Below are 14351 nucleotides of genomic sequence, written 5' to 3'. Positions count from 1 at the left end.
TGAGTGCCTGCAACAGGAAAGCCAAGTATGAGCAGCTGGTGACCTCTTCCAACCCCAGAGCACATTCATTGCCCTTTGGATTACAGATGAGGTGGCTGGAATATCCATGAGGAGGTATGCCAAAAATGCAATTCCCAATTGCAGGGTGCCACAAGGCCTGGGTGTTCCTGATGATGTGATTGTTACCCAACAGCTCGTTATCTGCCTTCAAGATGTGGTGCTTTGCTACTGCTCCCTGAGGTTTAGGACACTTGTGTCTGACTCACAGGGCTGGAGAGGAAGAGAGGGTGGTGTATTTGGAACAAGATTGGCCTTTCAGGTGCTTGATGGACAAGTCCCAGCCTCTCTGTTCCTCTTTATAAGCCAAGACGACCAGTTGTCTTGGTGCCGCTGTCCCTCCTGACTGCACAGACGGGCCTGGAGCAGAAGGTCAGGTTGATCTGTAACATCTACTCTCCTTCTAGGCCAGTCTATTGCTGGAAGAAATGTTCCTGACTGAGTCATAAGGCTTTGTTTATAGCTCTGGCTGTTCATTTCTGCTTCTAGAGACACACATGGCTTTTTGGTGATCATAACAGTTAAAGTTTCCTTTGTAGAGTCTGCTTTGCAATTCTGCACCTGAAGTCTTTGGGTTTTGTGAGCATGAGCTTTGGTGCTTCCCAGTGAGCTTAGGAGCAATGCAAGTCCTCATGGACTCACGGTCAGACTGTTGGGCTCTTGTCAAGTGTGTTGTCGTGCTCTGGTAGGTACTTTGGCTTGGTGGTAGGGGGCAAATGCTGGCAGGACCCACAGATGAGTTGATGGATTCATAACACCCAGGGTCTGAGCCTGGGGGTGCTATCATGTGATGTGGAAGCTCCAAATGAGATGAAGTCCTCTTGCTAGGACTCTTCTTCTGGGGCAGGAGCAGGGGATGCTCTGCTGCAGGCTGGCTCTGGACTGTGCTGGGTAGCTAGGGAATTTTCCAGGGTCATGGATGCAACTTGGATAACTTGTGCACTCCCAAGGCTTGGGTGCAGGAGGTGGAGACTGTCGTTTTGTTTGGTCTGTATGTCATCTTACCCTATTAATGCTTGCTGAATGCCATAGGTATGTGACTAATCCCTTTCCTCCTTTGCCACAGAGGCTTTGCTCTCTTGAGGTACCAGGACAAGTTGCCTCGATAAACGGCTGAGTGCCAGTGATCTCACTGACATGTGTGGGCTTTGTGGCAGAGCCTGTTCCAGGTCTGAGCTATTGAGTTGTGCCACCATAATACCTGGATGACATTGGCTTGGGCAGCAGAGCCTTCAGTTATGGTGGTGTCTTCCAAGATAACATGGGAAATCTTAGTGCATCTTCCTGCTGCCAGAGCCCACTGCTCAGGAGCTGGGCAAGGGGGTGGTAGGTGGAGGAAATCCTCACCACAAAATGTTCAGGTTGTTAGCTGGCCACGAGCCACGGAAACCATAGACCTGTGGTTTGTCCAGCCCAGCCTTGAAAACCAAGGTGTAGAACCTTCCTCCTCTGCTGCCCTGTGTCTCGGAGCAGCCCCCACCTCCCACTTCCTTGTGTCCAGTCTGAAACTCCCTAGTGGCTGTCTGCTCCTTTTGCTCCTCTTTACATCATCTACCTCTTTTCTGGCCAAACTCAAACCAGTTGGCCAAAAGCAGTACTGTGCTTACAGCTCTTCTGTACCAGAAAGGGACTACTTCTGACAAGCAGGTTATCTCAGCACAGCATTTCTGAAGCAGCTTTGTTGGTCTTTGGCAGTTTTTGCCATCTCAATGTCAATGACAACAGACAGAACATCTTTGTTTAAAGATATGTCAAGGGATGTCGCAGTACATCAAACTTACCGGACAAGGGATAGGCACTCCTTCTCACTCACTACTGAACTGGGTCACATTTTATTTTTATGTATATACCCCACAAAATACTGGAATACGATCAATGCTGCCCACCTCAGCTGTTTCCTATGTGGCACGTGCAGCAGGAAAGTGCAATTGGTATGAGAACTCACAGTGAGTTTTGCGACAGGACAATAATGCTGGGAAGCACATTGTTATGACTGGCTTAGGGAGGACGTGTCTGCCATCTGCTAATTCCTATGCAGGCCAAGCTTCTCAGTCCCTTGTAATCCACGCTGCTTGTCGAGGTGGTTATTTCAGTAATATGAGTTGTCTCTGATGCCCTCAGGCATGGCCTGCAATGTCTCTCCTGAGTCAATGTACACATGGGTCAGGTGAGAATAAGGCCACTGTAATCCATCCCTCCATTCTCCTCTCCCTCCCATCCTTCCTTCATTCCTGTCCTGAATTCCTTTGGGCTGCTGTAGGAGCAGCTGGAGATGAGCTATCAACAATGGTGGTTGCTTTTTTTTTTTTTCCACTAAAAAGGTTGTGAGGCATCGGATCAGGCTGCCTGTGGAAGTGGTTGAGGTCCCATCCCTGAAGGTCTTCAAAAATGTGTGGCTGTGGTGCTTAGTTACATGGTTTTAACGGTGGACTTGGCAGTGATAGGTTAAAGGTTGGGCTAGATGACCTTAGAGGTCTTTTCCAACCTAAATGATTCTATGATATAAGGCAGGGACAGAACAGAGGAGCTAGGGTCAGCAAGAGTTGGGGGGGGGGGGGGGGGAGGCGCTTCTGACTGCAGGGTGGGGTGGGAAGCATTAGGACGTGCCAAGAAGCAACATTGACATAGTAAGACACCACAGGACAGTGTGGGTTAGTGCCTCCAGCTCCTGGCCTGCTCACACCAGCCCTGTTATCCCCCAGAGTGGCGAGATGTGGTTGCTGCTGATGGCCCTGGGCCTGGCCCAGGGGCTGTGTGCCGCCGCCCCGCATGGAGGAGTGAGCCGCAACAACCCCGAGCAGTTCATGAACATCGTAAGTGCTGCAGGGCAGAGTCCTCCCCAGGGAACCTGCCAGCCTCTCCCCATTCCTTGCCCGCTGTCAGCACCCAGGGGACAGTGGTGGGGAGGGCACAGGAACCAAGTTTTCCCTATTTTTCTATTGGTGTCACTCACTTCATGCTCTCAGCCTGAAATCGGCCACTCTGGCCTTCCCCTGGTGTAGACGGGCCTCCAGGTCTTGCATGTGCATGTGAAGGTGACACCAGACAGCATGGTGGCTCTGGGTCAGGCTCAGGGCAGAGGCAGCATGTCTGGATGACCTGATGGACACCAGCAGGTCACCTTTCCCATCGGCCTTCTGTCCCTGCAGAGCCAGAAGATCTGTTTCCAGGGGTACCCCAGTGAGGAGTATGATGTGCTGACTGACGATGGCTATTTCCTCAGTGTGAACCGAATTCCCCACGGCAAAGGAGATGCTGGGGACTCAGGTGGGCTCTGTTTCACCAAGTGTGGAGTGGAGTTATGATCCTGCTCAGAGGCAGGGCAGTGTCCAAGAGGAAGTCAGTGGAAGCACCCACACCTTTAGAGATGGTTTTGGCAGCCAAGAGTAAAGAGAAGTTTTTGGTGAGTGCTGGTGGGGAGGAAGCAGCCGTGAGCTGTCCCTGGTGACAGAAGGGACACATGTTTTGCTTGTGGCAGAGCTGCCCTGGATGGGACAACATGGCCCAATGACCCCACCACTAGCAGAAGGAGGTCCCTGGTGGCTCCTTCCCTGGAGCAAACCCATGGCCCTGGGTCAAGGTTTCCTTACAGCTCAGGGACAGGGATTGCAAAATGTTTCAGAGTGAAAAATCACCAGCAAATTATGGGGGAAGGGAATATTTAATACACAGCTTGCAGAAAATAATGCTCACTGAGGTGTGTAAGGACTTTTCCTTTCCATTTGGGTTTTCTTGTGTGAAGTAACCAGTTTCTTCTCCTTCAGGATCCAGGCCACCTGTGCTGATAGTGCATGGGTTCAGTTTAGATGGTGGCAACTGGGTGGACAATCTCCCCAACAGCAGCCTGGGCTTCATCCTGGCAGACGCAGGTTATGACGTGTGGATTGGAAACTGCCGGGGGAACAGCTGGTCTCAGCGGCACCTGAACCTCTCTGTCAACCAGGAGGAGTTTTGGGACTTCAGGTGAGGAGGACCACAAGGACACGGCCAGGATGTGGGGCTGCCAGCACCACCCACCCTACATCCATGGGAGGCTGCGGACAGCCGGTGGATGGTAAATAGGCATCCCCTCCAGCTTCTCCCCTTGCTTCCCAGTTTCCACGAGATGGCCATGTACGATGTGCCAGCCATGGTGTCCTTCATTCTGCAGCACACCGCGCAGGAGAAGCTGTACTACATTGGCCACGCTCAGGGCAACTCTCTGGGTGAGTGGTGAGGAGGAGCCAGCTAAGTGTGGGAGCTGTGTTGGCCCATGGCACACCCAGGTTGAAGGCAACCTTTGGGTCTGTGCTGGGTTCATTGCTGCCCTCGGGAGGAGCTTTAGATCAGGCAGATTGGGTCTTTTCTGCCACTGCATGTTCACACCAGGCTCTGGGTGGTGGGGATCTCCAGGGTTCTGCCACCCCTCAGGTCCCCCCATGCCTTCAAAACTAAACTAAAACTTTAAACTAAAAGAGGGTAGGTTTAGATTAGACATTAGGAAGAAATTATTTACTCTGAGGGTGGTGAGGCACTGACACAGGCTGCCCAGAGAAGCTGTGAATGGCCCAACCCTGGAAACGCTCAAGACCAGGCTGGATGGGGCTTTGGGCAGCCAGGGCAGGTGGGAGGTGTCCCTGTGCATGGCAGGGGGCTGGAACCAGATGAGCTGTAAAGCCCCTTCCAACCTAAACCATTCTGCGATTTTATGATTCTATGATTCAAGAGGTTTAACTTCAGCCACAGCTCAGGAGAGCCAAGGTGAACTTACCCAAACCTCTTAGTGAAGGAGAAACACTAACGGCAAGCTACAATCAGCAAAGAACTTTTTACATTTTATGCCTTACCCTTGCTTCAGATATGCTCCCCTTTCCCTTCCCTCACAGCAGAAGTTCACTTTTCCAGAGGAAGAGATCTTTCCCAACCCAGCCCAGCTCTGAGCTTCTAGTCAAACCAAGGAGCCACCACCTCCTTCTGTAAGCTTATTTTCTAGAAAAAAAAAAATACATTCAGTCACACATCAGAGATTTCCTCAGTCAGACTGGGCATTGGGACATATGCTGCATCAGTGTTGTTGCTGTTGGGGTTATTGTGAACGCTTGCTGTTTTTCAGGTTTCATAGCATTTTCAAGCATGCCACAGCTGGCTCAGAAAATCAAAGTGTTCTTTGCCTTGGCTCCTCTTTACACCTTTCATCATGCTAAAGGTCCTGTGTTAAAGATAGCATTTTTACCAGACATAGTGCTGAAGGTATGCGAATATTTTTTTGTGTTATTACCCTGTCTACTCCCAATGAATTAATGAAATTCAAGAACTTTCAGCAAGTCAAGTCACATTCTCTGTGTTGCAGTGGCTCTCCAGCCATTGTGCACTGAGCCCATGCCTGCACCAGATCTTGAAGAGGTGTGTGGAGAGACGAGAGAGAAGATCCCAGACAGCAGGGATGTCCCTCTCTTTCCAGTTTAGGATGGCCACATTTCACTCTAAAACATCATTACCCGTCCATCATTACTGTTTTTAAACAGAGGTGACAGACCAGTTACATGAGTCTGGCTATCCCAGGCAGACCGCAGCTAGGCTGAGCTTTTGAAGTTGGTACATCTGAAGCGGTACACCAAGACGATGGGGACAACAGCATGGGGTGGAAAGGACAGTGATGTATTTATGCCGCTCTGAGACCCAGGTGTGACTCTGGGTCAACCGTATTCAGGAGTTACTTGTCAGTGCTGGCTGGGGACAGGCAGTTCCTGTGAAGAGGGGTACAGGACACACAGTGACCTGTTTCCTTGTGCTCTTGCAGACAATATTTGGAACAAAACAACTGACCCTGGTGGGAAGGGAGGAAAGAGCCATACTTGCCAAGACATGCGGCAACCTGCTAACAGCTGAAGTTTGTGAAAATGAGATCTTCCTTATTGGTGGATACAATAAGAAGAACTTGAACATGGTAGGTATATTAGGTCTTCCAGGTCACAGTGACCCACACTTGTAATTTCCAATTTCCATGAGCTTTTCCTAGATGCGTGGAAATACCTAATGAGCTACAAAAAATAAGGCTTCTTCATGCCTGGAGAGTGCTGGTAGGTACTTCTTCCCCAGCCTGCTCTGGGTACAAGTGTTTTACCTGGATGCTGTTGGGTAAATATGCTCTGCATGGGAAAGTGGAGAGATGATGGCATGGGAGGGTAGTATTAATTACTCACCAATCAAAATGTCTCTCCTGATGTAAGATGAACCTATGTTTGAATGCATGATCTGCATAGTTAGCAATACAAGAATAAGGAATAAGTATAAAACTCCCAAAAATGAAGGTGCAAAAATCACTGGTCAAGGCAGTGGGTATTTGGGGGTATTTCAGCGGCATTCCCTGGGTTGGGATGTTAAACCTAAGAAATGCTGCTGTGGGTAACAATCACTTGTGGACTTGTCTGCAAAGGTAAGGTAACTCCTGCCTTATTTTCTGCTGACTTGTGACCATGTAACAAGTTTGAAGAAAAAAAAATTGACTGTACCAGTTGCATTTCCATTTTAAAGAGATGGTTAAATGATACACCTTTAAAAGCTACTCTTAGCTCTGAATGGAATATAGCTGCTTTTGCATATAAAAAATTACATTGCAGTTATAAAACAGAATGATTTTTTTTTTTTTTGGCCTAGACAGATTTTCATCATTCTCAAATCACTTAGAAAAAACTTTCTTTCTCCTGCAGAGCCGACTGGATGTATACCTAGCTCATTTTCCAGACTATACATCAGTAAAAACTCTTCTCCACTGGGGACAGGTAGGGACTCTGACTTTATGATGACTACAACCTATGATTTTTAATCTTTGAATATGATATTTTACAATGACCCTTCATTCACCCTGGAGACAGATAAGGCGGTAGAGTTGGACAAAGCCAATAAAATATATTTTGAAATTACTACACTGAAGTGTCCCAAAAGTCACAGATGCTAGCTGCTGCTTCAGGCTGGCCAAGGCAGGGCCACCCAGATACCTGCTCCAGTCCTGGGTAAGCACCCTGTGGAGGTGTTTTTTGGATGTTCTCTTTGCTTCAATATGTGGGGTGAGCACTAGCAAGTGCAAACCTGGACACCAGAGCTGTGCTGGGCAACCTCACCTGGCCCCTACAGCTGTCCTTTCCTTCTGGTGGGGCTGATCCAGGGCACCTGTTACCTGCATGGAGTTGACTCTTAGCTCTTGCCTTTCAGACTGCCAAAACTGGGGACTTCAAGCAGTTTGACTACAGGGAAAAGAATCAGGAGAAGTACAACCAGGTCAGTGGCACTTGCAGGAGGAGGAGGAGAGCATGAGGCTGGCTGACTGGGATGAGGGTTGCATCCTCCAGTGGCTGGTGTGTCCAGAGTACACCAAGATGCCAGGGACAGCACACCCCATCTAATAGCATTACTAGGGTCAGAGCTGTGAATAACTGGAGTGTTTCCCCCCAGACCACCCCACCCTTGTACAGGATAGAAGACATGACAGTGCCAACCGCCCTGTGGAGTGGTGGTGAGGACTGGGTGAATCCACCTGCAGAGACCCAGCGCTTGCTCCCCCGCATCACCAACATCATTCATCATGAGCATTTTCCTGACTGGAACCACTTTGACCACCACTGGGGCCGGGATGCACCACAGCGCATGTACAGGCAGATTGTTGCTCTGATGGAGAAAAATCCATGAATGTTCTACATGCTGCCCTGGGATGGAGAACCCATTTGTTCCCACAAGCTCAGGGGCATGAGTTTTGTGTGAAGTCTGCCACTCTCTTCTTCCCTTCTTAAAAATGTCTCCTATCACCCTATTCCACACAGATTTAATGGGCTAAATATAATTGTCTAATTTCTGCCTGTTTTCTGTGACTAGAGACTAAAATAAACTCTCATATCATAGCCTAACTCCAACTCTTTGCCTGGTGGGCATTGCCAGGCTTTGTCCAGAGAAGGGCAACGAAGCTGGTGAAGGGTCTGGAGCACAAGTCTTACGAGGAGCGGCTGAGGGAGCTAGGATTGTTCAGCCTGGAGAAGAGAAAGCTCTACAGGTACCTTAAAGGAGGCTGTAGCAAGGTGGGGGTTGGTCAATTCTCCCACATGCCTGGTGACAGGACGAGGGGGAATGGGCTAAAGTTGCACCAGGGGAGGTTTAGGTTGGATTTTAGGAGGAACTTCTTTACTGAAAGGGTTGTTAGGCATTGGAATAGGCTGCCCAGGGAAGTGGTTGAGTCGCCATCCCTGGAGGTCTTTAAAAGACGTTTAGATGTAGCACTTAGTGATATGGTTTAGTGGAGGACTTGTCAGTGTTAGGTCAGAGGTTGGACTCAGTGATCTTGGAGGTCTCTTCCAACCTAGACGATTCTGTGATTCTGTGATTCTGTGTTTGTATCCCACTGCTGGACTGAGGTGTGCAGAAGACCCTAGCTGCTTTTTTTATTTTCCCTTTTCCTGGCTCAAGACATTGACCTTCTGGGGACATACTGGGATCTGGCTGGCCCCAGACTTCCTGTCAACACATCTTCTCCCTTGGCTGCATTGTCCCCACAATGATCTGGAGAACTTGAGGAGCACACAACACTGATAAACATCCCTCCTCTTGCCAATGGGGAGTGTCTTCAGCCACAAAATCAACAGTCCCTTGCCATTTGTAATGCATTGCCATTATACGCGGTTTGATGAAAAGACATTTTGGGCTGAAATTTTACTCCAGAAATTGAGCATGTACTTTGGAGTATCAACTTATGTGAAAGAAGGGTGACAAGTGACCTTGTCTGTGGCTCTGGACAGACTGACGTGAGTTAGCACTGATTAAAGGAGAGGAATGTTTTTCCTGGAAGGAAGTGGAAGAAAACCAGAGAGGTAGATAGGCACCACAAGCCCAAGAGGTTGGGAAAGGGCAACATCTGGGCCTCGGCGTTTGGCTAAGTCTTTTCTGGGAGATAACTCACCCAGAACAGTGTCCCACATCACCTCCTGGCAAAAATGGCAAAAACACAGCTGTGTTTTCTAGGAGGCTGAATTTAACATGGCATGGAGTGTTGTCCAAGAACATCATTATTTTCTTAACATGTATGTTGGAAATCTGTCTCCCTCTTTCTCTCTCCCTCCTCCTCTCTCCCTCTCTCTCTCTCTCTCTCCATCCATCCATCCATCCATCCATCTCTCCATCCATCCATCCATCCATCCATCCATCCATCCATCCATCCATCCATCCATCCATTCTATAGATCTATGTATCTATTTATCCATCCTAACCTCCTGTGCTGTGTGATACTCGGCCATGAAGTCTATCTAAGCTAAAGCTGTGTGGGAGGAGCACTGTGAACAGAAAGCAGGGATTGAAAAGAGAAATTATTTTCACAGAGGAAGAACCTGTGCGTGATAGATTCCCCAGATATTTTATACAACCTTGCTCTTGCTGGGCACTGTTTCTGCCCCAGGTTTTGCTGTGGGACCAGGGTAGTTGTCATTCTCCTCTCTGGCTGGCAGCCCCATAGTACTGAGATGGCAGGACTTGCCCTTTCATTGGGATCACCCAAATCATAGGTGGTTTCTGTACAACTTTCTCAGACTGGCTGCTTGTCCCCCTGACACTGCACACCGTGTGACCGTGTGGAGATGGGAGAAAGTTCCCCTCTGATGCACCCCGGGGTCTTGGATCCCCAGCACCCATTTTTTGGTCCCTACAAAGTCTCCTTGCACCCCTCTCTTGCTCCCCCACAGTGGGTGGCATTTGCTGCGATTGCTGGCTGTGTCCTTCCTTCAGGCACCCTGAGCTGTGGCGGCTTGGTCCCGCTTGGCTCTGAGGACAGTTTGCCTGCCCAGGGATGTGCCCCCAAATTTTGCAGCTCCCTGCTGTCACATCCCACCTGTGGGGAGGTGGGGACAGTGACTCAGATTTGCAAATCCACTCAGTGCAGACTAAGGTGAGATAACATTCAAGGTATGTGCATAGATATTAACTGTAATAGGAACACAGAGAACAAATATTCTGTCAATGTGTCAATGCTGGCGCTATCAATTATATCCACCTGAGCTATGCAGCTTTATGGGAAATCAAGGTAGGCCTAGGGTTACTTGGCAGCTTTGAGGGAAGGAGAAAGAGAAAAAAAAAGAAAGAAAGACAGAGATCCTGGATCCAGTGCTGGATGATGGTAGTTGGTCTAGAGCGAGTCCCACTACAGATAAGTATATACCCCTGTTTATTGGCCCCAGCTCTGGCAGTGGTTGGGACACAGCACTTTTCCATACCTTTAGGGCAAATCAAGGGGAGTGACACCGGGCCCTTCCCCATGACATCTGTCTCTTGGGGTGATGGCCACCTGGGCTCAGAGCACAGCCGCTTCCGGCTCATTCCCTACACCTTCCCATGTCCCCATGGCCAGGGCAGCTCCTACACCATCGTGGGAAGGCTGGTTTTGTTTCCCAGAGGGGGGACATGCTTTGCAGGACCCAGGAAGGGCCATGAGGCTTCAGGCTGACTCAGCCAGGAGCGTGCATGCAGCTGGGTGCAGAACTGCATGGTTTGCATGTGGGCCATTGAACCCAGATGAGGAGTGAAGGCATGGCCTGAGCTCATGCTGTAGGTAAATAGCCTAGAAATGCCCTGTGTGTCTCACACTGCAGTCACTAAACTCACACCACGAGCAGGGAGGGGCCAGCAGTGCGTACACACTGGTGTGCAGCTGGGGTGGCAGGGCGCGGGACCTATACACCAACTCTTGGCATTCTGCGAGATCACACACCTACCGTGGCGTCCACTAGGCAGAAAGCTCACTCCAAAGACTGTGACGACCCAGACGGAGGGCCTGCCCGGAGACATGGCTGTTCAGGCCTCTGGCTGCAGGGAGTGCCTGAGCCTGCTGCCGCCGGGGGAGGGCAGCGGGGAGACCGCCTGTTCTCAGGGAGAAGGTCTGCTCACCATGGTGGCTAAGCTCAAGGCAGAGGTGGAGAGACTGAGGAGCATCGAGGCGTGTGAGCAGGAGATTGACTGGTGGAGTAACTCCCTGGTGTGCCAGAGGGAAGGGTGCTGGGGGGATGCCCCCCAGAGGGTGGTGGAGCCCCTGCACTGTCGCTGTCAGGCAGAGGGAAGGGGCCAAAAAAACAAGGAGGGTTGGAAGCGAGTCCCACTTCGACGTCACAGGCAACTCCCCTCCCTACCTACCTTGCTTCCCCAGGTGCCCCTCCATAATAGGTCTGAGGCCCTGGATCTTGAAGAAGAGTTAGGTGAGGATGTGGTGGAAGGCCTGCCTACGAGGTCACATCAGAAGAGGCAGCTGACACCACGCCTCAAGACTGTGTCCGAAAAGAAAGAAAGGTAATTGTAGTAGGAGATTCCCTTCTGAGAGGAACAGAGGGCCCAGAGTTCACCCTCATCGAAGGGAAGTCTGTAGTCTACCTAGAGCCCGGATCAGGGGTATCACCAGGACACTCCCCAGTCTGGTGCGCTCCACAGACTACTACCCACTACTGATCTTCCAGATAGGTGGGGAGGAAGCTGCGTCCCATAGTCTGAGGGGAATGAAGAAAGGCTTCAAGGCCTCGGGACGGTTGGTGAAAGAGTCTGGAGCACAAGTCATTTTCTCTTCCCTCCTTCCATTCTGGGGTGATGACATGGGACAGAATAGAAGGATCTGGTCCATAAATGGTTTGGTACGAGACTGGTGCACAGGCAGGGCTTTGGGTTCTTTGATAATGTCTGGTTTTTTAAGACACCAGGCCTGACAGTAATACTCGGGAAAGTTTTATCTCACAGGGGCAAAAGGGTTCTGGGACAGGAATTAGCATGGCTCAGTTGGAAAGCTTTAGACTAGATCTGAAGGGGAATGGGGTTGTAGCCAGGCTTGCACTGTTGGGGCAGCACCCTAGCAGTGATGAAGACTGGGAGACCTCCCACCCCTCTAGGGTAAAATCAGTGTGCTCAGCTTGCTCCCTAAAGTGCCTGTACACCAATGCACATAGCATGGGGAATAAGCAGCAGGAGTTAGAAATCCGTGTTTGGTCAGGAAACTATGATCTGGTAGTAATTACAGAGACATGGTGGGACAGCTCACATGACTGGAATGTGGTCATGGATGGTTATGTCCTGCTCAGGAAAGACAGGCCAGCAAGGCAGGGTTGCTCTTTTACCTGAAAGAGCAAATACATTGTATTGAGTACTGTGCAGGGGCGGATGAGGAGCGAATTTAGAGTCTGTGGATGAGAATTAAGGGGCAGGCTGGCATGGGGGATACTGTTGTGGGTGTCTGTTACAGGCCACCAGATCAGGATGAGGAAGTTGATGAGGCTTTCTACAGGCAGCTGATAGCAGCCTTGTGAACACAGGCCCTGGTTATTGTGGGGGATTTTAACTACCTTGACATTTGCTGGAAGGCCTACTCAGCCAGCCTTCCGCAGTCCAGGAGGTTCCTTCAGTGTATTGATGATAACTTCCTGATGCGAATGGTGGACATGCCAACCACGGGAGGAGCGCTGCTGGATCTTGTCCTCACTAACAAGGAGGAGCTGGTTGAAGAGGTGAAGGTTGAGTGCAGCTTTGGTTGCAGCGACCATGAGATGGTGGAGTTTAGGATCTCATGTGGCAGGAACAGAGTACTAAGCAGAACTGCATCTCTGGACTTCAGTAGGGCCAACTTTGGCCTTTTCAAGCATTTGCTAGGGGAAATCCCATGGGACAAGGTACTTGAAGAAAAAGGGGCCTAAGATAGCTGGTTAGCATGCAAGGACTGCTTCTTCCAAGCTCAAGAACAGAGCATCCCAACAGGTAGGAAGTCAGGAAAGAGAGCCAGGAGACCTGCATGGTTAAACAGGGAATTGCTGGGCAAACTCAAGTGGAAGAGGAGAGTCTACAGATTGTGGAAGGAGGGGCTGGCCACTTGGGAGGAATATAAGGCTGTTGTCAGAGGATGTAGGGAGGCAACTAGGAAAGCTAAGGCCTCCCTAGAATTAAACCTTGCAAGAGGGGTCAGGGACAACAAAAAGGGCTTCTTCAAATACATTGCAGATAAAAGTAACACTAGAGGCAATGTAGGCCCACTAATCAATGAGGTGGGTGCCCTGGTGACAGAAGATAAAGAGAAGGTGGAGTTACTGAATGCCTTCTTTGTCTATAATGCCAGAGGCTCTCCTGAGGAGCCCCATACCCCTGAGGCCCCAGATGAAGTCAGAATAAAGGAGTTTGCCTTAGTTGATGACGGCTGGGTTAAGGACCAATTAAGCAAGCTGGGCATGCACAAATCCATGGGTCCTGATGGGATGCATCCGCAGGTGCTGAGGCAGCTGGCAGAAGTGATTGCTAAACCACTCTCCATCATCTTTGGTAAGTCGTGGGCATTGGGAGAGGTGCCTGAGGACTGGAAGAAAGCAAATGTCACTCCAGTCTTCAAAAAGGGCAAGAAAGAGGACCTGGGTAACTATAGATCGGTCAGCCTCACCTCCATCCCTGGTAAGGTGATGGAACAATTTATCATTGGCATTGTCTCTAGACATATCAAGGATAAAAAGGTCACTAGGGGCAGTCAACATGGCTTCACCAAGGGGAAGTCGTACTTGACCAAACTAGTAGCCTTTTATGAGGATATAACCGTATGGATAGATGATGGAAAGGCAGTGGACGTGGTGTATCTTGATTTCGGTAAAGCCTTTGACACCATCTCCCACAGCATCCTCGCAGCTAAACTGAGAAAGAAACTGAGAAAAAAATCTGGATGATTGGGTAGTGAGGTGGATTGTAAACTAGCTGAAGGGAAGAAGCCAGAGGATTGTGGTTAATGAGACGGAGTTGAATTGGAGTCCTGTATCTAGTGGAGTCTCTCAAGGGTCAGTCCTGGGACCAGTGTTGTTTAGTATATTCCTTGACAACTTGCATTAGGGAATGGAGTGCGCCGGCAGCAAGTTTGCTGATGACACTGAACTGGGAGGAGTGGCTGACACGCCGGAAGGCTGTGCTGCCATCCAGCGTCCTGCTGGATGAATTGGGCGGGGAGAAACTGAATGAAATATAACGAGGGCAAGTGTAGAATCCTGCATCTGGGCAAGAAAAACCCCAGGCGCCAGTATAAGTTGGGGACTGCCCTGCTGGAGAGCAGTGAAGGGGAGAGGGACCTGGGGGTCCTGGTGGACAGCCGGATGACCATGAGCCAGCACTGTGCCCTTGTGGCCAAGAAGGCTGATGGCATCCCGGGGTGGGATCATCACCATCCCTGGAGGTCTTTAAAAGACGTTTAGATGTAGAGCTTAGCGATATGGTTTAGTGGAGTACTTAGTGTTAGGTCGGAGGTTGGACTCGATGATCTTGAGGTCTCTTCCAACCTAGAAATC

The 14351-nt window shown here is 50.0% G+C and overlaps 1 protein-coding gene across 1 annotated transcript; it reads left to right on the top strand.

Moving 5' to 3' along the window:
* The first annotated feature begins 309 nt into the window (after window positions 1–309).
* On the top strand, window positions 310–7885 carry LOC308197687 (lipase member M-like). Its single transcript, XM_080598620.1, has 10 exons — window positions 310–429; window positions 2760–2870; window positions 3207–3324; window positions 3822–4020; window positions 4153–4262; window positions 5150–5286; window positions 5837–5983; window positions 6747–6818; window positions 7249–7314; window positions 7489–7885. Exons 2-10 carry the CDS (start codon window positions 2769–2771, stop codon window positions 7720–7722), a joined length of 1185 nt encoding a protein of 394 aa, XP_080454746.1. The 5' UTR covers window positions 310–429; window positions 2760–2768; the 3' UTR covers window positions 7723–7885.
* Window positions 7886–14351: the final 6466 nt, after the last annotated feature.

The sequence above is a fragment of the Anser brachyrhynchus genome (assembly GCF_964034855.1).
Source record: "Anser brachyrhynchus genome assembly, chromosome: 6".
NCBI lineage: Eukaryota > Metazoa > Chordata > Aves > Anseriformes > Anatidae > Anser > Anser brachyrhynchus.
This window is presented reverse-complemented; position numbering and strand designations above follow the sequence as displayed.